This window comes from Limanda limanda, chromosome 7 (assembly GCF_963576545.1).
Source record: "Limanda limanda chromosome 7, fLimLim1.1, whole genome shotgun sequence".
Lineage (NCBI taxonomy): Eukaryota > Metazoa > Chordata > Actinopteri > Pleuronectiformes > Pleuronectidae > Limanda > Limanda limanda.
This window is the reverse complement of record NC_083642.1, coordinates 18,793,369-18,819,067: the sequence shown is the minus strand read 5'-3', so window position 1 is coordinate 18,819,067 and position 25,699 is coordinate 18,793,369. Positions and strand designations below refer to the sequence as shown.

General features: G+C 41.4%; 1 protein-coding gene and 1 long non-coding RNA gene across 2 annotated transcripts; both read right to left on the bottom strand.

The window, feature by feature from the left end:
- Positions 1-3,191: 3,191 nt before the first annotated feature.
- Positions 3,192-20,586, bottom strand: ajap1 (adherens junctions associated protein 1). Its single transcript, XM_061074643.1, has 5 exons — positions 20,579-20,586; positions 19,724-20,484; positions 5,309-5,396; positions 4,921-5,163; positions 3,192-3,264 (listed from the first exon to the last, which is right to left on the bottom strand). The coding sequence occupies exons 1-5, from the start codon at positions 20,584-20,586 to the stop codon at positions 3,192-3,194; spliced, it is 1,173 nt and encodes a 390-aa protein (XP_060930626.1).
- A 3,102-nt stretch (positions 20,587-23,688) lies between these two features.
- On the bottom strand, positions 23,689-24,347 carry LOC133005516 (uncharacterized). Its single transcript, XR_009678375.1, has 3 exons — positions 24,243-24,347; positions 24,030-24,123; positions 23,689-23,938 (listed from the first exon to the last, which is right to left on the bottom strand). It is a non-coding gene; the product is annotated as an uncharacterized LOC133005516 (long non-coding RNA).
- Positions 24,348-25,699: the final 1,352 nt, after the last annotated feature.

Here is a 25,699-nt window from a genome sequence, read left to right as displayed (position 1 = left end):
GTCATGTTGTGAACGGGCAAAATCAGGAGTTTTGCACCACAGTGTTTGTCCCAGGTCATCTCGGCACCTCCTGATTGGCTCACATTTACGGCTGCTGGCCTCACCGGGGAGGCCTGTCATACTCAAATCCTTCAACGAAGCGAAAACCCGCCTTAAAACGCCACCTACGCCAATTCCTGGAGCTCCAAATCGATAAATCCAACCGGTTTCATCCGTACATATTGCTGTCTGCAACCAAGAAACATTTACAATTACAGAATTGTATTTGTGCTTTGTACAAACCCACAGCACAATAGAAGGTAGATTGAGAGGCGGCTTCCTCAAAAGCTTCATAGCACAAAGGTAATGTGTCTTTCGGTGATTGATAATAAAATTACAGGTGCAAGAAAACTCTCAGGAGAGCGTTATTGTCCCTTCCTGACCACGGAGTTCCCTCACCTTGACTTAAGAGATAGTTTAAACCAATTTGACGGCGGCGGACTGGCTCGTCATAATCCTCTTGCTTCTTCTTGCACTGACGGAGGGTTTTTAATTTCCATACTTTCGCTCTCCTTCCTTCCGCGCGAATTTGTGCACTGGCTGTGTTAGCAGAAATTCTGATATGCTAGAAATATTGTCCTCAATTATTGAGCGAATCTGGGCTCAGAAGAAAGCTGACTAACCTTTACCGACACATTCAGTAAGGGAATTCCTTCCTGCCTGCAGCCTGCGTTTAAAACACACCATGCAGATCCCTTTAAGTCCAGATGGGAGCCCCCTCCTGCAGCACCTCCGTCACAGCCTCCTTCTCCTCGCTATCAGCTGAAAATCTGGAGATAATTTAATGCTCCATCTTCGACAAATTGGTTCATGTTCTTCATGACTTTCTCACCGTGAATCAGACTCTGAGGTTTCAAAAATAATTTGTCTAAAGTGAACTAATCTGGAAGTTGGGAGGAGATATTAATGTCCTATCTTTGAAGGGATTAGTTTTTTCAATCTCTTTCCTATTAATGCAAATTATCACGTGAATGTGGAGCTCAAATTGAATCTATTCCGCCCTTTTTTTTAGCGTCGCAGCTCAGATATGAATCATAAAAAGTCATTAGAATTCATCCCAAACAGCTGCCGAGGCTAAGTCCTACACATACGGTGCAAAAGAGCTAGACAGACCTGAGGCAGTATGTGTGTCCTGTCCAGCTCCATGCAGTGTGTTTTGCGTCCGTGTCCTTACTCATTCTGTCCATGAATGTGCTGCATTGGGATTCATTGAAGCTATGAGCCTGCCCACAGAAACCTTTTGTGTGTTTTCCGGTAAAACCTAAATTTAGGTTTGGAGCGTACACAAAAAGCGGTTGGAGCAGGAGTTGGTTTGGCTCGCACCAGGTGTATTCTGATGGTTTTCTTTGTTATAATCTAAGCCGTGGGGGTGAATGGGTAGGTGGGGGGGTTATTTAATTAACAGTGCGGAGTACCAAGTGCTTCAGACCTCCACTGTTAGGGCTGTGGCAGACTCTACTGTGTAAAAAAATAGACATAACAATTTTTGTTCCTAAATGGGACCTGTAGAAACGATGTTTTAAAATCAACTGTTCCATAAAGCATATACCGTTTCTGTTTTTTCCACCGTCTCTCTTCCCTCCAACTAATAGAATAGTGCGTTGTATAAATATCTTTAAGACTCTTTTGTAACACAATTCTTAAAACTATTTCAAAACAAATTCAAACACATCTTGAAGCATTTTTTTTTTTTAACTGTCACATTTCTTAGAAAAAAAAGAAGGACCAAACAAAAAAGAAAACAATGCAGTTGGAGTCATTACAGGGTTAATATAGCGTTCTTTGTTTAGTCCATCAGTTGTTGAAATGTCCGTCTATCCAGGTTGTGGCACATAGTGGCATTATTGGCACATTGTTCATAAATACAGTTTGTCTTCCAGCCGCAGTAGCTCCTTAGGTTCCTTTTCAAAACGTCCTGTGTTTTTTTTTTGTTCTTGGGACATCTGTGACGACCACAGTCTCGTCCCAAACGTCCTGTAAATATACCTACATGTAATCTATATCTAAATGACTGCACGTTCCTGGAAATATGGAGGGGCAGCGTCGTAGCCGCTCCGCTTGTCATCTCTAGAAAAATAAATATCTTCACCAGTGTCCAAAGAGTGATTACACTACTTTACAAAAGAAGCTGTTGTTGTGTTTCTCATTTCCAGCTGGATCCTGTGGAGATGCAAAGAACAAAAACACAATTATCCCTCATTGTGGGCTCGGCTCAAAGAGACAACACGGCAACACAGACAGGATTTTCAAAGCTAACCTACTTTTGCACTGATTTAAGGGGGGGGGGGACTGGTTTCCAGATCAGGCCAAAAAAAACATGCAGCTCCACGTCTTTCTTAGACCACATGAAACGACGAGGCTGTGTTGAGAGTGTGCTGCTTTAAGGTCTGCTGTAGACACACATTAGGTCTGGTGAGGTAATAAAGAATCTTATGTCTTTTAAGACAGCAGCTCTGGGAGCGTGCCGTGGAGAGAAGCGCTGACTGAGACTAATGTGTGTCCAGACAATGGAGAGACGCCGTCCTCCCAGTACGCTACCTGCAGGCAATCTCTTCCTTTTAAAATCTGGGTCAATAGCAGACGTTACGCCTCCCTCCGGGCTTCCAGCAACACTGTGGGGCCGGAGCGTGTGCTTAACTTTCACACTTTGAATTTCAAATGCAAGCTGTTCAGGCATACATTAGTCGTATATAAAATTTGTGTCACAAGTTAAGTGGAAGCGCTCCTTTACTCCTTGAAATGTTCAAATCAATATGCTCTTGGTAAGAGAGAGTGGCAAAATAAATATTAATGTAAAATGTTTCACAGTTGAGGAGTGAAATCCTGATGATTATGTAGTTTATTAATCCTGATGTACACATAATTGGTCTCTTATCTTAATCATAGCCCTCCTGATCCTGCATTGAACAGGATGTCTTCATCACTGCACTGAGGCTGGGAGGAGGAGGCGGCCATAATCAAGACACGAATAACAAACATATGGCAAGTTCCGATCTATTCCCAAAGTGGGGCAGCATCACCACGGGGATCGAGGTGGCCACTGCTCATGGTGATGGTTTGCAAGGGGGGACATAGTGGCACAGTACCCACCAGAGCGTGCTTTCAGGGAAGTCCCTTCCACCCACACGAAAAGAACATGGCCTTTCGGCTCGTCAGCAGGAGATCTCGAACCATTTCTCCGACACGAAGGCCACGGGAATCAGCTGACGTTCGGTGGGGGAGGGCCTGTAGGGTTAACATGCAAGAAGTTAGAATAAGACTTTGATAAACGTGATGCAATCTGATCTTATTACATTATGCTAAGGCTTAACAAACTCCCAGGTTAGCGTTTACTGCCACTGTTAACACTCTGCCATTGGTCACAGAGAAACACACAGAGGTAATCACTTCTTTCAGGAGGTCCTTCCATCCTCCCACGACTTTAAACTAACAAGCCCAGACGCTCAGGACGATCTCAAGCTATTTATTGCCAGTGTAATGAGCTTAGATGACTGCTACTGTTATTCCTCCACATAATAAACACTTTACGGAGCACATAACATCAAAACAAATATAATGAAGGTTTACCCCCCCTAACAATAGGCCAGATCATTATGCAAAACACACCTGCCTTGTCAGTTTGAATGACTAAGAGCGACGCGTCCTCATCCTCAGACAGAACAATTTAACCTCAGAGTGAAGGGAGGTGTATTGAAGTTAGGATTTCCAATTACCATATATATAAAGTGTGTATACTGCAACAATTTTCTTTATGAAAGGCTGCCAGCAAGATTATTAAGAAAATGGACCCGTAGAGACTTCACATCCCATTGGCTTCCATCTATAAACTGGCCCATTACACAACAACCAACATGTGATATTTGTGTGTAGATTGAGACTCTGACAACTGGATACAAATTATTTACTTATGCTTCACAAAATACATGATAAAAAAATAAACCAAAATTAATAAATCTGACTGGCTACATGGCTCTGGCATCACGTTACGTTAGCCTACTGTTAGCTAGTAGCTACCGCAAACCCCTGTCGACATGACAACGAAATGCCTAAAGCTAAACGGTCAAAAATGAGGCTGGATTTCACGTGAAAGGATCCAACATGGTAAGACCACAACAACACACTAAATAAAGCATCCGTTGACACAGATACATTTGAAATCAGAGGGATGGTCTGTGTTTGGCTGTTTGTGTGACCTCATGACAAACACATCAGCTGCAGTGTGGGCGTGACCCCGTCGCTGAGGAGACAATTGATGACGAGTTTGGAGTATTTTGTTGTATTAAACACTGTAACTTTTTATTTATTATTTTGGTATTTAAATTGTTGATAGTTTTGCACTTATTTATGGTTTCTATATTAAAGAAAAGTATACTTTCAACTTTTAACAGTTAATGTATAAAATTTCAACTCCCGATTTGCCTTAAAAGCTTGGGCGGCTGTGGCTGAGGGGTAAAGTGGTCGTCCTCCAACCTGAAGGTCGGCAGTTCGATCACCAGTCTGACCCATCTGCATGCCGAAGTGTCCTTGGGCAAGATGCTGATCCTGAATGGCCCCCCATAGAATAACAAAGTGCTGCGAATAGATGCACTGTATGAATGTGTGTGTGAATGGGTGAATGTAAAACTGTACTGTAAAGTGCTTTGAGTGGTCATCAAGACTAGAAAAGCGCTATATAAATACAAAACCATTTACCATTTACCATTTAATAAAAAAAGGTGCTGTAATCTTCATCCGTCCTTTACTGCTAATATTTCCTTTTCTGGCATGTTTGGGCACAAGTACAGTTTTAAAATGATTTTGGTTTAGTAGGAAAGCCCCAAGCGAAACCAAACTCGTGTGCATCCACCTTTTAGTGCCACAGACGTTCCTGGGTCAGCGTACCTGTTTCCGTTGTATGCACTCTTGTAGACAGGTGTCTGCTGAATCATCTCATCAGTGTAGATGGGCACGGCAGTCCGAACGCACTCATGTGAGCACTGCAGGCTGTCATTGTAGGCAGTGAATATGTCCACCTTGCTGGGCACCCGGGCCGGGGTGAAGTCTGTCAGATTTTGGCAACTCTCCTCCTGCTGGTGGATCTTGCGCTGATGGCTATTGTGGCGACCATTTCCCGACTGTGCACAGCTACAAAAACACGTACCAAAGACAAGAAGCAAACATAAAATCATACCTCGTACCTCTGTTTGTGTGTAAGGATTTGTGACAGCGGGCGAGTACAGTAAAGTTGGGATGTGTGTATGAGTGAAAAAAGTCAAGGAATCTTTCCTACCAGTTTTTAAGGACCAGTGTTGTGATCAAGGCTGCGATAACCATAATGAGAGACACAGTGATTGTGATTATCTGGTGAACTGCCAAACCTGCACAGAGACACACATAAACACAAGAGCAGAGGATTAGAGTCATTTCGTGGAGGAGATATCTTCACTCGTTTGCACTCAACTTCTCTTCTCATACATTCTCTGATCTGTGCAAGCCCACCTCACTCCCCAGGATCAAGGGCAGCTCAGTGTAGAAAGTACACGATGACACCCAGAGCAGTTTTCTTCTTTAATAAGTATTCATGACAGTGTCATCCTCTGCTATGCATCATGTAATAGTGATCTAAATTATTCCATTACAGTACAGCCAACTGTAATTGATGGCTAAATTCATGTCCAACTTTTCTCAAAGTACTCATCATCACTTGTCATTCTGGTCATTACAAGAGGGAACTTCACCAAAATTAATATAGTATATCATTTTTACATATGATATATATTTTCCTATTTAATTGCTAAAATAGCATATTATATACCTTTCTTATTATCCTCCCAAATGACTCCTCCGCCAGCACCCTCACACAAGAGGAGCTATCTTTTTTCAATCCTGTATAATCTATATCTAGTTTTACCTAAGGCTTTTATTTGAATGTCAAATGCCAGCAAATTATCTAATGTGGTGCGTCGCATAAAATATTTTATAGAGAAGATGAGTCTGAGTTGGAGGTGAGGCATGTAAATGCAGGATATAGGAATGAGAACACATGCACAAGCAATGCAACTATTTTCATTAGGCACATTTTTTTTAGATAATGTTTTTCTTAATATTTAAGGAGGGAAAAAGGAGACAAAAAGAGATGTTAAACTAATTTAAGACACTTTCAGTATTTATCCATACTTTAGATTTAGAAAGACTCTTTCTATACCAAAATAAAGATGCAAATATTTGACTTCAAACTTAAAGCAGCCCCATCTCCCATTACACATTCACTCATTCATTGTGAATATAGAAGAAATTTGAACAATGTGGCTCACAATAACGTGCCCTTTTACTTCCTGGGAATGCTTATTCCATTCATTATTTTATTGGTAATACAATGATATGCCTTTGAACAGCAAACAGTCAACAGTGCCTGAAATCCTCACCTTTAATTTGTTTGTCTACTCTTAGAAAATCATTATAGGAACCCAATCATGATGCACAGCAGGAACACTGGTTGAAAAAAACGATCAAATCCACAATATCTTATAAACCCTGTGTATAAACTCTTGGAGGGTTCGGTGCATTTCAACAATTGTTGTTGAATTTAGGGATTTTTAAACAGACCCATCTCTGCACAAGTCAAACCAATGTTAACATGCTTGTAACCAAAATGTGAAATCTTGTAGGTATGGAAGTTAAAGTCTTACTTAGTTATACTGAGATGTCTAGACAGAACAAAGTTGTGAATGTCCCTTGAATGCAGGGTTTTGCCTGTGCACTGTATCTTACCGGCTTACAGATATGACTGTGGACCAACTGTTCTTTGCCTGCTCCCTTTGTTCTGCATGACTACAGTACTAAAGCATTGTTCTTATTTAAACTTTTAAGACTCCCCTGTGTGCTGATCTCTCACTCCTGCCAGAGACGAGTAATCCACAAACAAAACTGGGCTGTACACGTCTAAAGTGAGGATTAGTGCAAATCTATTGCACTGTACTGAATGGTTAGTGTGCTGTTATTGTGTGTGTGTGTGTGTGTGTCCGTGTGCGTGCGTGCGTGCGTGTGTGTGAGTGATAGAGCGAGAGAGGGACTAGGACACAATGACACACTGCAGCAGGTGACGTGCCGCAGCAGGGAAAAAAAAAAAGAAAAGAAAAGCCTTCGTGATGAAAATGCCCACGTGGGCCTTATACATCTCACCTCTCCATCAGCCAGCTGCCTAACTGCTGATCCAAGCCAATTTGTCTTCAAGAATGCTTAAAAGGAAATGCCGCTCAGTCATTTTGGAAAAGCACATGGTCTCTCCTCGGCGTCCCTGCTGCCTGGACAGCCTCCACTTTTATAATAAACTTCTGTGGGCAGGGCGTCGCTGAAGACAAGCCAGGTCAGCCTTGGATTAATGATATCTCAGGCCGTCTCAGGGAAGCCTTACCTCTCCAGTGCAATCAGGGTGTGTTGCGACGGCAAAGGCACATTAAGTTATCCGGGGAGTCATTTGCATTTCCCTCCTATCCCCTCTCAGCCCTCTGTCGGCCGCTCTGCCTGTCTCCGGCCGACTTCAAGGCTCTTAAGTTTGGTTAGAAGTTAACATCTGTCTGAGTTCAGGCATAATAGAGCTCGCCCCTGACCTTGATCAATAGCTGTAGTCTCTGGTGAGAATCGTTTCATTTTACGTTAGTGTCAAAGTGAAAGGGGGCAATTCCACAGTCAGTAGGTTTAAAACCCAGAGCTGCACTTTGTCCTCCACACCACAACTGATTAAATCACATTACAAGGCTGCATTAGTTTGGGTTCTGTCCGTGTCACTTGCAGACACCTCTCCTCTGTCCATGCAAAGGAGACCAGTGGAAATTACAAGTCATTTAAACATCCAATTTCCGCCGACTGGTGAATGTATTGTCAGTGAACACACAACATATGTTCAGCAGCCTTGCCAGTGTGTCATTTTATACCAGAGGAATCCAACTGGCTCTCTACTGATGCTACGTCCCGTGTTTTAAGGGTATTTAAGTCTAAATTGCGCTTTGAGAGTTATTTCATTCTGCCATTTGGAGCCAAAAGTGTGCATCCATTCCAAGTGCAGTTCTTTAATGAAACAAATGAACCACAGCAAGTGAAGCCCTGAAACACAAACACCAACATTAGGTCTATTATAACCTCATTTTCAGGGCAATACATTTAAGGGTGTGAGGATAATAGAGCAGATAATGACATCGGTGACAAATCTGAGTGCAAGAGGCCAGGGCTATTTTCATCCACAACTGCCAGTTGGAGGGAGGAGAAGTTGGCCTGTCCATCTAAAACTCATTGTGACATGGCAGCCAGGTTGAAAAATCACCTTTGGCAGTCACCTTGCTTTAGAGATACCCAGTTCGGTTTTGTTTGGTCAAATCCCAGCCAAACAAAAGGAAGCTGAGAGATAGATAGAGAGAGCGAGGGAGAGGGAGAGAGAGGGACAGATAAAAAGGGAGTGACAGAAAGGGATGCAGAGAGTAGGGACAGCTCACTCATGACCTCTATGGCAGCAGGATTAGAGACCACATCAGCGCTCCCAGCAGGGTATAAATGAGATTTTTCACCTTCTCCGCCATGACAGTTTGATGAACATGTCAGAGAAAAGCATAGCAGTTAGATTAAATCTCCCCTATATACCTAGTTGTACTAAAGATTCCTAATTTAGACACGAAAAGTTGGCATGCATTTAATAAATGATTTTGACTGGTAATATTTGGTTTGTAGCCCCTTGAAAACCCTTCAGTGTGTTTGTACCCTCATCACATCAAATTATCTTGGTATTGTCACAAATATTACAAAGCCCTGTCCGTTTGTTTTTCAAGTAGGATTACACAAAAACTACTACGTGGATTACCACAAAACGTTGTGGTATGGGTCAGGACAGAACCCATAAAATGTTGGTGCAAATTTGGAACAGGACATGGATCCTGATCATTTTTATCACTTTATCTAACATTGCAAGTTAGTTTTAATTTATTTTTTAAACATATTTTCCGTGGATCAATTCATTGATCTTAAGGAAAAATTCGCCATGTTTAGGAGACTGATAATTATAAGTGTGTGTAATTTGGTGCAGAACCAAATAAAAATCTGGATCTAGGGAGTTTAAATGTGGTTTCCTGAGGAGACTGTCGGGCCTTGGAGGAGGTATGTTCTCTGTTGAGTGGCGTTCTAGTTAATGTAATATGTTTCCAGAAACAGCAGGCAGGTGTTTCCAGTGAAAAAGCTCTGATAATCCCAGTATACACAACCTGCTCAAACAGCAGGCACTCAAAGTTAGAGAGAAGCAGGTGAACGTGGTGGAGAATTTAATAGTTTGAGAGTTGATGGACACCTAAGCGTTACTAAGAGAAGCATGAATATTGAACTTGAGAAGTTAGATGTGTACATTTTACCAACACGTCACCCTAATGACTTAACGCGGTGATAAAATGTCAACATTGTATTTACAGTTCGTTCCGCTGCCCCTAAGTGGCAAAGAAGACAAATCGATTAGCACTGCCTTCATAACTACAGTCACAAAGGAGCTCAACAAATTTCCTGAGTTGTCATGCGGTAATTAGTACAGTGCTTGTGAAATGTATTATATTGTTGTTGTGTTTATTCCTGTACCTGGTTCATTCTCTTATATGTGAACGTATTTTATGTCGAAACATTTTTGAGCTGAAACTAACAAAAACTTCCGACGTGAGTCATCGATCAGTCTTATGGAGGGAGCTTTAACTAGCGGCAATTACTAACCTGCAGTATCATCAACAGCTTGAGCTCTTATTTCCATACAAAGCACCTCTAGTTAACCAACAACATGTGAATTTGTTGTTGTTATCGTGATGAGGAGCATTTTAATGCTTTGAATTAGAGACAACTGAACTTTTGTTTGAACAGCAGACGTTTTAAATTGTCCAAATTAACGACGGATGCTATATCCAAGTGTCCCAGGAAGCCATATCAACAATACCGGGCACCCTGAAGCGGCAAAATGGAATTCAGCCATCATTCATTTTATTATTTGCCACTGTGCTTTGTCTGCTGTGACATGTCAGAGATTTTTACACTGAATTCATACTGGCTGCACGAATAAACACTCCCGCGATAAAACTGAAGCACTATCTGTCAACACGCTTCAGTTGTAATAACAGGCACCATCCTGCAATTAAAACTATTTTATAAAATGATGTAGTTGAGGCCACAAGTGGCATGTTCAAGTAACATATGAGTACATTTTGTTGTGGCCTGTTAATCAGTAAAATGTAATAGACAATCCATCCTTGACACTGCAATAATTTATAGTTTGTCTGTACAGCTTGTGACTTTGATGAATTCCTGAGTGAGTAGTTGCAATTTACCTGGTGAATTATATGACACCATCTGAAGCACAGGCAGTTTGTGCTCTGAAAAATGCACAATATGACAATACTAGTTGTATGCATGTATACATGAGTTATTGTCAATAGCTTAAGAGTCTCTAGTGTGTGTGTGTGTGTGTGTGTGTGTGTGTGTGTGTGTGTGTGTGTGTGTGTGTGTGTGTGTGTGTGTGTGTGTGTGTGTGTGTTTGTGTATACCAGACCGTCTGCATGCATTCTGAAGCACATTTAGAGCTAATGGTGCCTACACCCATTGAGAGTTGCCTTAAAAGCTCCTGACAAATGTGTGAAAGGCCCCTCATTAGTGCAACAGGGTTACAGCTTACAAAGGTTGAGCCACTCGACTCCTAAACGCCACACAGCACATCAGTACAGAAGTATTCAATGCCCATTAATACGCTGCATGACCAACCCAAGACAGCCTCTCCCACAAGCAGACACCTGAGCAGGCCAGGTTGAGGGAAGACTTCCATCAAAGGCTGCTGATAGTTTGGAATTGGCAATTAACGCTGGTGTCAGGGTGTCAATCTGGGCTGATTTCCACTGAGTAACCGAGCAATCTAAAACACTTATGGAAGAAGAGGGTGCTGGGTGAGGGTGAGACAAGAGCTGTACAGAGGGAGACAGAGGGGGGAAAGTTGAGGAGGGAGAGATCAGGAACAATTACTCCACATGCCTTTTCTTTGGTGGCAAAGGCATCGCTCCGTAATGCTGGACAGCAAATTCCAGAATGGCCAAAGAAAGGAGGAGGTAGGCTGAGTGTACAGCTTCAATGGTGGCGATCCTTAGGATGTTTTCACACCTGCACGTTTTCATATTTTGACCCTGAGAAAAACCACCGCAATGAGACCCTTGAGAGGAGGTGGTCTTGGTCCACTTCCAAAGACACTGTGGTTTTTCTGTGGTGGGATAATGATCTAACCTCGATCTAACCCAGCTACTGCAGCAGTGTGGGTAGTGGTAGTAGCAGCTCCATGTTAATTGCTTGGCAATGTTTCTCTCACAGTAATATGCTTAAGGCCTGAACACAGTACCTTCTGACTGTATTTGCCTTCCTGCCCCAAGTCATCTCTGACCATCGACTGTATAAAACCATGGACAAAATGACAGCTCCCAAAAGTGAAGCCTAAGCATGTCGATTGCCACCTGGTGGCTTGCTGAAGTATGGGTAATGAATATACATCTTCATGTTATCAGATGGGACGTGGAACTAAAAAAATCAAATAAACTTACTTCAAATATGGTTTCAGTCATATTAGGTAGTTCTTTCTGCACTGAAGTAGGTGTTGATTGTTACAATGTGTTTGATTTTAATTGGAAATTTAATAGTAAAATTATCTAATTCCATAAAAACAGGTAGCCCATTATGATTGACAGGTGAGACTGACTCAAAATGGTCTACGTGTATTGTTCTGTGTCGTCTTTCTTTCTACACAGTCTTTGTGTCACATTGTTACAAGAGATGAGTTCGAGTTTGCTTGAATTTTTCTCTGGGTAATAAGAAACAACCAAAGAGGAAAAGGCATTGAATTTGCACCAAACTCATCAATATGGACTAACCCTGATATGCTTGTCCTGTGTGTCTGCTTGTGTAGGAACAGCTCATCCTGTTAACAGACAAATGAAAATCATTTTCAGGTGGGTGTAAGATGGCATCGCTGCTGAGGCAGCTTCAATCAACCATCCTGAAATCTGTGCACTGTCATGTTGGTGACAGGAGGGCTTCTTTTCTTTCTCACCAGACAAAAGCGCAGTTGAATTCTTGTGAACAGGCTCTGCAGCACACTGCCTGCCTGCAATGTTTCTGGGTTTGAGTCTCGTCTCCATACTATATCTGTTTATATGTTCCCTATCAAGTAACACATTACAAAAAAAGGGTAATGTCTCAAAAGCTGAAATAAATTCATATTTTTTAAAAGGGTTTCATATTAAAATGCAGCCGATCACTTCAGAATGACAGAACAATCTTCTGTATCGAAAATAGTGCCTCAGTCAACATCTGCACTTCCTTTGGGCAGATGTGTCAAGCCATGAAGAAAGAGCTGAGCAGCGGAGAAACAGAAATTGAAACAGCATCTGCTCAGTCTGGCCCCTTCATCTCCTCTTGGCTGGGTTTTCTGTAAATCAGGGAAAGGGGCTTTGACTCTGCACGCCTGTCACCAGGCATCAGCATTTAAGCCCAGATTTAACGCTCTAGAAAAGGAGATTCATTTTTACCCACTTTATTGAGAGTCAATACAGAGAGTAATGGCACATTTATTAGATTGCCATGGTAACCGTTGGGAAAAGTGGTTTTCTCTCTGTCTCTATGTGCGTCTCTCACTGTTGAAGAGGCTGCATTACGCCTCTACAGGGTTCCGAAGGTCAAAATGATGCAACACAATGTTCGCTTCTTTAAAAATAGATTTCTGGGACACTTAACATACATTTTACATGTGCTCACTCTGCCCTACAGTTGTTATTGACTTACTTATTTACTCCATTCATTGAACCCTCCACTCCCTTCACAAACTCCAGGTGAATTGCTACCAGATGGATCTATTTGTTAAATACCTGCATCTTTATTTTATATTTTTTTTATGGATTTTTATTTTTTCTTTCTCACTGCATGTAAACTTTTATTCAAAACTCCTAACTCTTGTGTCTGTTTCATGACGAAACTTATTAAGGCTTCAATGCCTCTTTAAGAAACACTTGGGACCTTTCGCTTACTCCAAACTAACCTGCAACATTTAAACCTGCGATTCACAGCCCGTCAGGCAAGACCCAAGTTATCAGCTGTGGTTTTGCCGACTGCAGTTTTAATCATCTCATATCCTTAATGGAGCTGACAGCTCCATCTGTGTGGAGTAGAGGGGGGGTCACAGTTACTAGCAGCACAATCACCAGGAACAATCAGCGAGCATCTGGAGGCATCACAGCTATAACCACCACCACCCGTTCCTGCCTCCCTCCCGTCATCTGAGGGCTCCTGTATGACGGTCAGAGTGTTGTGAGAACAGGACCAACAGGAGTTGTCCGCTCAGAGCTGCAGCTTCCAGACAAACGTGTATCCAAACTGACTGGGATGTGCACAAGATCAATTCTGATGTTCAGGGTGTAGACTAAACTGGTTGCAAACTCACTTAACAGGGTATTACACATTAAAGCTAGAGGGTCGCTCTGAAGGTGAATTCCTCTATTCTTCTGATGCCCAATGGAGTCAGAGTTTGTTTAAAGTTTTTCCCCCAATAATAATCTAGACTGTCGCAGCTCGCAATAATTGAATCTGTCCTACAACAGGTTCATCATGAACGAAACATTTTGAACACTTCTCTTTTGAACATAAGCGATTTATAACCTGGTGTTCTGTTCTGCTGCTGCATTATATAGCTGTATGCAGATCTATTTGAAACATATTTGCCGCAAGCTCACTCACACTGTTGCGTACTACGTTCTATTGTCCATGAAGATTTTTACCATCCACACAGACATTTAAACCTCGGAGTTTCAACTGCAGTAGTGGCATGCAATGCAGTTTTCACTCACACGAGAACGTGTCTTTCACTCTTGTGTCTGTGTACCTGTCCCTAAGAATCTGTCTCGTTTTCTTTGTGTGCATGCAGCTTCTCTACCGGCATATATTGAAATAATTATGTGTGCAATGCTGTAAAGTTCAGAAATTGCAAATTCTGGACCCTCCCATTTATTCTGATTACAAAACTAAATGGCTTTTTCATTGCGTAATACACCTCCACAAAAATACAAGGAATTCAGATTAAAAGTTTTTCTGTGATTGCCAGAGAAATAGAGCCACTTTGAAAGCCATTCAACTTGAACTGAGACCTACAGTATGTGTGAACACTAACTAATGGAAAGCTATGCATATGTATACAGCAAAAAGATCCATGTAAGAAAACATGTATAGGGTATTTGCTAAAGGCCTTTCAACCTGCTATATGCGACGGTCTTTATAATGTGAGAGGAGATTTTCCACAGTAACCGAAAGAATGGTTCCTTTTGTTGTCGATTGCTATCACTGCAAACAGCGAGTGGGAGTTAAGGCACATAGCCCTCAGTCAACACGTACAGCACAGACAAGCTGTGAATTTCTATGTGTCACTACATAGCGGGTTTCCAACCGAGCCAAAATGGTCGGCAAAATGTCACAATACTAAAAAAACTAACAAACCAAGCCAAAGACAGCCATGAGAACACAGTTTAAAGTCAATGGCTCATTTCTACACGCTGGATGAACGCAACCCACATTTATTTAGGGGGACAATCTTTCTATCCAAGCTTTTTCATCACTACGTCCTTTTGACCTTTTATGTGTCAGCTTCCATCAGCCATCATTTCGTTTCATCATTTCTGCCAGAGAAAAACTATTATATCTTCTGTGTGCAAAGGAAAAGTGAATAAATTACTGAGTGGTTGAAAGCCCTGAATCACAGCAGTATTAATGGTCATGAGTGATCTATCTGTTGTATTGGGCAAAGGAGGTAATTTTTTAAGGGAGGCTCAAAAATGATAAAATTCTTGCTGCTGGTCCAAAGTTTGTGTGTGTGTGTGTGTGTGTGTGTGTGTGTGTGTGTGTGTGTGTGGGAGAATGTGTACTGTGCAGAGGCAACAGCTGGCTTAATGTGAGGAGACATTTCATTTTAGGAGGCAGGACACTTCGACAGCTTCTCCACTGTGCTCTGAAGCTTGCGTTTCCTTTTTCCCTTTCTATCTTCACGTTGAAACCGGCGCAACAGGCTGTCAAAGACGCATCATGACTTTGTGTATTAGCAATATTTGAGGATCACAGTAGAGCTGGGACCTTGAAGATCCTCGATACAGTTCTCTATCTCTTTCCATGTATGACAGAACTTTTAGAATCATTCCCTGTGTTCCTCTCCTCTCTGCAGCCTTACACAAAAATCCACTTGCATCCTTGCATTTACAGTGATGTATGTGCGCCCACACACACACACACACACACACACACACACACACACACACACACACACACACACACACACACACACACACACACACAGACACGCACACACAGACACACATGGCATAAGACGATTACGGTCATGCCACACACACGCCATACAGGCCTGAGACAAAGTACACTAATGGTCTGTATTTGTGCTGGTTGCCTACAGTATTCATGAATCATAGTGAATTGATTTACACAGCCCATTTAATGAAAGGGGTGAATGCTCATGGTTTCTGCAGGGCTGACATTGAAGGATACAGTTTCTGACCCATGTAAAAATAATGAGTATTCTTTTCTAAAAACATATATATTTTCATTCTATAAGGAAGCACAGGATCTTTAGGTATGACCCCATATTGGAACTGTGCTCACAGGATAAGGAGATAAAGAAACCAAGCAAAAGGATGAATGACCCAAACAGCACAAATATTTTATGAGCTGATAATTGCTTGTGTAATTTATCTGATACAAATTCCACTTTTTGTCATTTGCTGATCCAGCTGATTAAATGCTGTCAGCACATACATTTGGGCTTTGGTAACTTGACAAGCACTTTTTATTATTTTTTGACATTTTAGAGACAAGCAATTTTCCCCAATTAACTGAATCCACAGTAAAAAAAATTAAGAAAAAAATAATAAATCTTGGTCTCAGCTCTGTATTTAATACAGACATCAGCCAACTGTCATTTTTGCATCAGTGCTTTGAGATTACAATTAGCTTTGAGTGCTGTGGATGTTAGTGTGACTGGGTTCATTTCACCCCAGAGGTTTAGTCTCAGCTCAAAATGAATGAGAGAAACCGAGGGAAAGGTTTAAGGATTCATAGATGCTAACCCGATCCCTGAGTTTAATAACATTGCTACTGAAAGTGCCCCGGGTCACAGTGGCACAGATCACTCAGGCTTTCATGGAGTTGCATGATTTGCAATCTTCCCTGCTTGTATGCGAATGCTCAAATTGTAAACAGATCTTACATCATTCACCTGAAATCAGTGTTGCATTTTTCTGTGTAATATGTCTCTATTATCCTGACACTGCATGAACACTAACCTGGTGGTCTGGTACAAAATACACTTTGAGCATTGCCAAAGGCTGCACCTTTGAGTTAAGCACTGACATATTTTGTTGAATATATTATAGAATTTGGAAGTCAACTCATTTGGCCACTATATTTAACATTGTGCTTTTTAAAAGGACGTTTACTTAAAAAAATGTACGTGCAGCTCCGTGGGAAACTCACACGCTACAGTGAATTCATGAGGATACAATGGTACTAAATATTTCTCTTCGATCCAGTTAAAACTTCACTTTCTTTGTGGGTTATAAAAAAATGAAATGCAGCCAACAAGCATTGAAGACTGACTGAAGGCTCTTTCAAATGGAAAGGTTCAGCGCACGTGGCCCTCTTGGTCTGCACTAAGCTGGCCATACAACAACAAGCTACCTGACTGTTAAATCACATCTGACTTGCCTATTTGATTCAAAATGATTTGTAAAAATGTGTACGTGTCATAACTAGTAGAATTCAGTGAACTCTGCACTCCAGAGAGACACTGGAGTGTAGATATTCAACCTGAGCCCATTGGGCTGGGGCGGTTATTTAGGTCGGGTCAGTCAAGTTGGCTGTGCTGATTTTTTTTTTACACTGCACATAATAATCAGGGAAAACAAGCAATAACCATGTGTGTGGGACAGAATAACACAAAGTCAATGCAGCTTATTTAAAGTGCATTGGGTTTCGGATTAGGTTCAGACACATAAAACAGGAATCCTGTCAGTTTTGACCGGTCGGTTAGTTTCCTCTTGGGCTTGCACAGGTTCGGACATTAAAATGTGGCCCATGCTGCACTATCACGCACAATATCAGCTTTTCCTTCATTGAGTATTACATGCCCGGCAACAGCAGTCAGTGTTTATCGATGACCTTTGACCATGCAAGAGAGCTTCCTGAGCGTCAGTGTTGTTCTAGTGCAGCACATACCATTGAGCAGGAATGGGTTTGCAGTGCAATTGTGTTTTATCTGAAAGGACCATGAATACTTGTTGTTCAAACCCTGATGGAGTCATGTTCCCAGATCCCAGCGATTACTTGTGCATGCAATCTATTCTTAAGTGATAGAGGTGATCAAACAGAGGACCTATTTTAACTGAGTGCTGTCTTTTTTAAATGAACTGAATATAACATAATAAATCACACTAGCAGCAATGTACGTGAGTATAATTATGTGAGCTCTAAATTACCTTGATTACAATCATCAGTTTTAGGCCTTTGCATTTGTTTTTCCTAATCTGAGTTTGCATTAATCAGACAAAAGTTGAATGAAATGTATCAAAAGAACTCTCAAAGACAAAGCAGGAGAAAAGAAAGTAAGAGACAGAGACAAAGTGAAGTACCTCTCCTTCACTAATAGCTTCATTTCATCAGCATCCAATGATGTGCCCCCCTCGCTCCGGTAATTATATCTTGCCTTGGGGTCAGTATGAGGCAGACACAGGGCAAAGCAAAGTTGGAGAAAACTTTTGAAAGTGATTCTAATGGAACACAGTCTGCTTGTAGTGTTGATACAACAATGTGCATCGAGTCGGAACAATCTGACTTGTTTTTTCCCATGATCAGCTCAGGAGCAGCGACTGATTTCCTCCCGGATACAAAATGAAGCCATGATTTTGATTCACAGCTGGTCTCTGCTATTACATTCCACATTCAATACGTACACTTCATATTGTCTCACTTAAACATACTGTATGTTTATGACAAATATTAAATTCTACTTTCTTTGCATTCTTTAAATAGAGAGACACTAAACACGCTGAGATCAACAAAACAGATCCTTGTTTGCTTTTGGCACCAATCCAGGGTCTAGTCCTTGTATTTGTAACTGAATAGTAGCATTAGGGTATCACACATTTATTTAAAAATATTACGCATTTAGGACCACCATTACAGTCACTCTCTACAGATCCACAAAGCCAGAATAATTAAGTGAAATGATTAAAAACTGCACAAATTAAATGTCTGGTGACTTCGGCTAATTGAGTTAAAATGGATATTTTGTTCTGCACGTCTGCACTACAAACTTCCTCCCATTCCTCTGTGCTTTAAAAAAAAAAAATGTTTTGAATAGGAGGTGGCCAAGGACTTCTGATCACCCTCACTGTTGGCTGCCTAATTTTATGACATTTATATTAATGCACCAAATGGGAACGGCTCAATTAGCATAGCGCTTGTTCAGAAGTTGTTAAACATGACTTATGTTTTATGACTACCTGTATGGCCCATTTAAAAAGCCACGTCCCACATGGACTTAATGAAATGGTAAATCTAATATCCTGGCTCAGTATGTCCACAGCACAGAGGGACAGTCCATAAAAATCACATATGCCAAGATACAGTATTTAAGGCTACAGAATGGTCAAGGATAAGTTGCAAAATCATATTACTCGAAGTCATTCACTGTAGTGAAAAGGTAAAAATGTTTATGTAGTTTAATGAATAGTAGTAGAAGTCTTTAATTTTATCTGATCTTAGCATTTTACCCCGATGTGGAAATAATGTGTGTTCTGCCACCTCCACGACACATATGATGTGTCTCTTTGCCAACATAAATGATAATTTGTGAACACACACCAACTGTGTTTGTTGAATCACGCAGACTATAGATGTACGACCACAGACCATTAAACCAAGGGCCTCTGTGGTGGCTGAGAATTCTGCATCTATGGGACCTGAGCTTTCTGGCTACATACACACATACACAACACACATGAATGGATGTCCATAACAGGCACACAATCAGTTGATGAGGCGAAAGTGAACATTTCTAATCCAGTCAGTTTGTTTTGAGCTTGCATACATTACTCCTCCAGTCCATCTGGGAGGTTGCCTTACAGAGATGTAAGACCAATTTATGAATTTGTAAAAATGCATTAGATATATTCTTGTATATCTTTAATGTAAGAATAGCCTTAGAAACTTCTGCTTATGTAGATACCCAAAACTTGACACACCACTTTTAATCCATAGTGTTTATTTCTGTAACATGCAAGTTTCTTATTTGTTTTATTTTTTATTAAATATCTGCTTAAAGATGAATTTACCTATTGATTAGTCAAAATTACAACATTCAGAGCTAAACCTTAAGCACTGTTGGGCAACTAACCAACTTAAGGCAACCAAACACTGTTGACTTTGAGGGAACACCTTGACAGCACTGTATCTGTTTTTATATTTAAGACACAGGGTGAGTTTGCACATGGCGCCTGGTGGGGAAAATGCACCAAAGGAGGATAAAACAAGGATTTCTGTAGCTCATGTTTATGAACAATGAAATCACAGGAAGTATTCAGCTTTGCAGCTGATTTCAATGTCTTACCTGGTGTGTCCCCATATGGCTTTGATGGTTTGACAGTCCCCGAGCTGATTGGGGTCTTGGTGGGGCCTGGCCTCTTGGGCTCTTGTGTGGTACCTACAGTGACCGTCCTTTGGGAGAGCCTGGTTGTCGTAATAGTGGTTGTGGCCACTGTGGGAGATGAGGCCCTGGCGAACAGCGTTACATTCGGCTGCGGTTTGTCATCGCCATCTATGCTATCTGTACCCGTGGGTCCCCAGTCGATAAATCCGGCCACCGTGGTAGTCCGGCCCTCCTGAGACTTGTCATAGCTGTCCCATTTCAGCTGCCTTCTGGCTCTCAGTAGCAACCTCATCGTGTCTCCTCTGTTCCCACTGGATAAAGCTGCTGGAGCTTCTGCTATAACAGCTGAAAGACCACCTGTCTGCATTTGAGAGTATCTCAACTGGCAATCCTTACATGCTGCTTTTCCTTTATGGGTCGGTTTTCGATGCTGTTGACCCTTGACTTTGGGCCCTATCCCTGCCCTGTTGTCTTTGGGTGGAGGGATAGGGTTGAAGAGCCGATGGGCCAACGGGCTCACTGTTCTCCAGTGAAGCTTATTGGGTGTGTCCCAGAGGGGCTGCAAGCGAGGCCTTGAGCGAGGCACCGATTTGGGCGTGAGTTTGATCCCCGGACCCTGGTTAAGGGGGCTACACACTGAGAAGTCCAGGGTGAGGTGGGTCATCGCCAGCAGGATCCACATGCGGTGCCCCACACAGCTGCCTGGCCTCAAAGCAGACGGGCTGCAGAGGAAAGAGAGAGTACATGAGAGAAACATACAAATCAAGTTCCCTTCATCCCCCACCTTCAAGTTTGGGGACCATTGTAAAGATTCACATCTGCATTAAGCGTCCATTTGCACTGTCGGCAAAGTTCTACTCCACAACGTCTAAGACTCCTACTTAATTGAGCTTCGATAATAATTATCTTTGCATAGTGCCTTTTGAATTACAGCATAAAGGTCAGACACAAAGTAAATGTTGTAAAACATGGGAAAGATTGTGGATTTGCACTCTTTGCTCTCTGCTGTCAAAAGCAATAAGGACTTATCCTTGATGCTAGAGATTCATATCAATCCACAGATGATTACACTGACACACAAGGTCAGACCTGGTTTAGCTGATCATCATATTGTGTATTATCTCCCACAGACACAAAGTCATCTGATTCCCAAAGGGCAATTAGATTATGCAGTGCAATGATCGGGAAGGTAACACGCTAAGCCAGCAGAAGACACAGCATGACAAGTTTATACAAGAAATCTTCGCCCATGGTATTGAATTATTCTCTACCAGAGTGTTTCCCAAAATGCCCTTTGTTACAATGCCAACCTCACTGCTTCTCTTTAAAAAGATGGATAAAAGATAGATAGGTTGGCTTCTCAGGCCAGGAACCTGAAGTAGACTGATTTTAAAGACAACCTTCAGGTACAAAGCTACACATTGATTCTTAAGGAAGAAAGCTCATTATGGGCTATCTTTCATCTCTGCTGTCCTTGGCCAATTTAAGCCCACACCGAGGCCTCATTTTAGCAGCATCACAGAGGTGATGATAGATGGGAAAGTGTGAATGGGTTCATCGACTGTCAGAGGCAACATCGCAGTGTATATCGATCATATAATTACGAGGTTATGTTTTTACAAGTCTCTTAAATATCATCTAGTTATAATGTCTTCACAGCTGACCAGACAAACTGTATTCTATTCATCAAACACTTGCAAATCTATTTGAGTTACAGGAAATGACAAAGAATTAGACTACACTATGCGAAGTAAACACAAGTAATCTGATGAATTATGATGGCTCTGCCAAACCAAACCTGGGATTTGGGGTTTGATGTAGGAATAAAGATAAAGCTATGGCTCTTTGCAGAGTTCATAAAATGACTGCCTGAGAGAAATGTTGGCTTGTCTCCTCAGTGAAGTGGCAGGCTCTAATCATATAACACACTTTAGGATTTGTGGATGGAATTGCAATGAATTCAAACTCGATTCTTCTTAAAGAGCGACAGCCCTACTTCTTGATGAAATTTTTGTCTGTACACTTACATTTTGATGTTACTGTCAAGCCAATGACTCTGACGTTGTTACAGGACACTAGACTCTTGAGTCAACAGCTTCACCTTAAACTGGTTATGAATATGAGTAATTCTGATCCATGTTTTTGTTTATCACCCCACATTTAATTTCAGTTATTTGCAACCTACAACCCACTAACTGAGAAAAAATCTACGATGGTTAATGATGACTAATGTGCTCATGAAAGAGCGTCTACGAGGTCAGTGTATTATTGTGAGTTAAAATGTGGGTAATAATTAGACTTGTGAGTGTTAGAGCCACAAACTGAGATACTGGAACGGCCCCAATCAGCACACATGATTCGGGAAAAAGATAAAATTGTGACGACTATAGTCGATAGTCAAGTCATTAAAAGTTTAAATAAAGCTGACTTTCTAAAAAATGGGTGTTAAAACGTGTCTGTTTCCCTCTCTTGCACACATCATAAAAATAATCTTTGGTGCTACAGAATTCCAAATAAAAAAGTGACACTTCACTTTTTGCCTAGTAAGCAGTGATGTAACTGGTTTTATAGGATTTTTTTACTGCTCCACCAACGTCTTCTGTTGTTTCATAATCAGGATCTAAGCTCTCAAGATGCTCACCATTAAAGGATGAGGAATGTTTCCAAAATCATTAGAGCTGTTGGCCAGCACGGCACCAGCTCGCAAATATAACAGCTTCTGGTTCATTCTTCAAGCCAAACATCATCAGTTTTAAATCTTCTTCACCATGTACTGTGTGGTGTAAGCTTTTACAATTTTTAAATCTGTTTTCATGTTCAAACTTGGTCTGGAGGATGATAACATTTACAACTCTGGTTTATTTGTAATATATTGTTACTGATGTAGTGCAGCAATTACACAATATGGTGTTAGTTAGCTGAAAGTCAATCCAGAGTAAAAGCCCAACAAGTTGAGGAGTAAAGGAACCTTAACTGTGCACCAATTAAAACTACTTTGGAAAGCCTAGTGCTGGATTTGACATTAAACATCCAGTCCCTGACATGATTCAGCAAGTAGCTAGAGTAATGTTTCCTAAAACCATTGGGTAGCAATTTATAACGTTTAACATATCAACCCATTTAATTATCACTGTGAAGAATGCATTGTTTATTATGTAATTACTTTATCAATCATGTTATTTAAGTTTGAAGTAAGTAATTAATTGATTTATAGACTGAAGCCTGACCTCTGGAAGAAGCAGAATGTACGGATGTAAGCCAGCCAGTAACAAGTAGTGATAAGAGCATTGTGATATAAGGTTCACATTTCCAGTTCCTCGCCACCATGTTGTGATATGAGCTCTGACCTGGGCAAGATGCACTAGACGAAAAGCAGTATTATTGTCACAGTGAACCTCTACGGACAGGCCTAATCCCCTGCTGTAACCAACTGTTTCCATGATGTTACCTCGGCGTTCGCCAGTGAAGACAAGGTGGGTCTATCGGCGTTTGCGGACCTTAAGGGGGATTTGGAGAACAAAGGAGAGAGCCGCGGGGGGGCTCGCTGAGCCTCGCGGACCGATCGCGACGTGTGATCTAATTAGCATATGAATCGGAGTCCAGCCGCTGGCTAGAACCTCTCTCTACTCACCATTGGAGGAAACCACAGACCCTTGAAACTAATGTCACTCGTGATTGGTTGGTAGAAGTGTTGCTATTGGTCACCTTATGGGTCATTGCAGTGCACACGTGGGGTCACAGCATTCCGCACGTGGGGTAAGCCCCTCCCACACAATATTTATAATAAAAATGTATATATTAATATTTATTATTATTTATAAGTAAGCCTTTACCAAAAGCACTGCAGTTAATTAAAACTAAACATTCATGTGATGCTTGATGTTATAGGTGAACATATTGTACAGGGAACAAATGTGAACAAGGTATATGTGGAGTGAAAGCTTTATTTACATACAGCAAAAATATTGTACAAAAACTCAGATGAGGCTTGAAATCTTTCTCTGCAGCCTCTGGGTCATGACTTCTTTGTGGGACTCTTCTCCAGTGTGTAGACGTCTGTGGTGTGTAGCTGTGAGATCAGTGTAGCTTCCAGTCTTATATGAAGTGTGGGACACAGGTCGGTGCACTCCTGGCTGTGGAAGGATGGATCCATGTCATCTGTCCCGCTTCAATCAGCTGTAAACACATTCAGTAAAATTAGCACAGTTCAATTACAACATACACCTTTACATGTAACTGGAAAATTATTTAATGAATATAACCTTACCCTCTTTCTTCTCCGACAACTCCTCAATGCTGATGTAAGGTCTGGTCGGATCATACTGGCTCATAGTGTGTCTTTGTACGTCATGGACAGGCAGCTGGAAAACAACACATGTAACATGACTTTATTATTAATAAACGGAAATAGCCGCGCTGCATCACCGTTGGAAGATCCACAGCAAAAAAACACCAAAACAATTCATAAACAGTTACTTACATTCAATGGCTTCATTTTCTGCACTTTAAATCCGGACTTTCAGCGTCTCAGCCTAACGCCTCTTTGTTTGTGTGTGTGTGTGCGTGTGTGTGTGTGTGTGTGTGTGGGGGGGGGGGGCTGAGGCTGTGAAAACATACAGAAAAAAGTCACGTTGATGAAAAAACTTAACGAGAACAAACTGTTACATCTAAGTAATTCATACATATTTACACATGCACTAGATCTGCTCCAGCACTCGATGCTGTATTCGTATTTAAGCAACTTTCTCGCTATCCCAAAGAGTGGCGGACATGCTTTCAGATGTACCAGTTAGCTTAGTGGTTAGCATGGCGGCTCTAGCTCACCGTAACTCAGGGACTGTGCGCCCGTCTTCTCCGCCTCGACTCGTCCACACCGGGCCCGCGGCTCTGCCTCCACACGCACTCATCTTCTCCTCCAGGGAACAGCGTCGTGTCGACTTCAGCAAGTTATTTACCCCGAAGACAGAGTCACTCGTACGGGACAAGCTAAACACGACCCGCTTCCTGTCTGCGGGACACTCGACGCTGCTGCACGGCGTTTACGAGGCTCTGATTGGACGAGTCCATCAGCTGATGACGCGAGCGGGTGACGTGAGCAGCGGTTAATTCATATGGGATAAGTATTTGACTGAGGCCAGGTTTATTTTTTGTGGTGTTTAGTACATTTACACACATGATTCACGCTGTTCTGTGTTCGTAACCTTATAGTTGAATGCACTTATCGTAAGTCGCTTTGGATAAAAGTGTTGACTGTTTTAATGGAATACTGAGAAAGTTTAATAACAACAATTAGACAATTGAAGTTCAAATTATGAAGGAATTTAAGCTCTATATTGTGTCTCCTTTATATTTAAAATAATAATCAAACTGAGTGGAGATGTATGTTGTATCCAAACAGCCGGCTGCTGTGTTTTGTCACTGTGCAGTCCATGGGGGATTAAATATTACTATTTTTATTATTAAATCATTAAATCAATGAATGTTTCATAGCAATTTTGAAAGTAGTGGTGAAAAGGTACCATTTATAATTCATGGAACAGCTTAGTTTGCCATTGACATGTGAATTTGATGCCAGTATTTTGGGAGGACAGATATTTTTATGGAAAGCCAGTAGAAGTTTGGAGCTTACAGGACACAGATGATCATACCCAGCATCATTTATTTGCTGGTAGAGGTGTGGTTTACACTTCCTCTGTGCATTTAACCAGCACAATTGAAAAAGTGACTGTAATCATGCCACTCTGTACAGTTGTTGAGATTTAGGATTGGATGACAATAAAAATTTGAAATAAAGTGCATTGTTTCATTTCTTTTGACTGCATTGACCTTTGTTCGTGGTATACAATATAATTCATTATAGCACACTTACTTACTTAAGAACAATTTAAAATTTCAGGTTTAATATTTATTTTAAGCCTGGTTTACTCAGCCAGATAG

What these genes read in the sequence shown, in the direction of transcription:
- ajap1 (XM_061074643.1), bottom strand. An exon ending in GCCATATGGGGACACACCAG is followed by an intron (nt 5,397 to 19,723) that starts GTAAGACATTGA and finishes GTCTCTGTGCAG; the next exon opens with GTTTGGCAGTTCACCAGATA. An exon ending in ACACTGGTCCTTAAAAACTG is followed by an intron (nt 5,164 to 5,308) that starts GTAGGAAAGATT and finishes GTGTTTTTGTAG; the next exon opens with CTGTGCACAGTCGGGAAATG.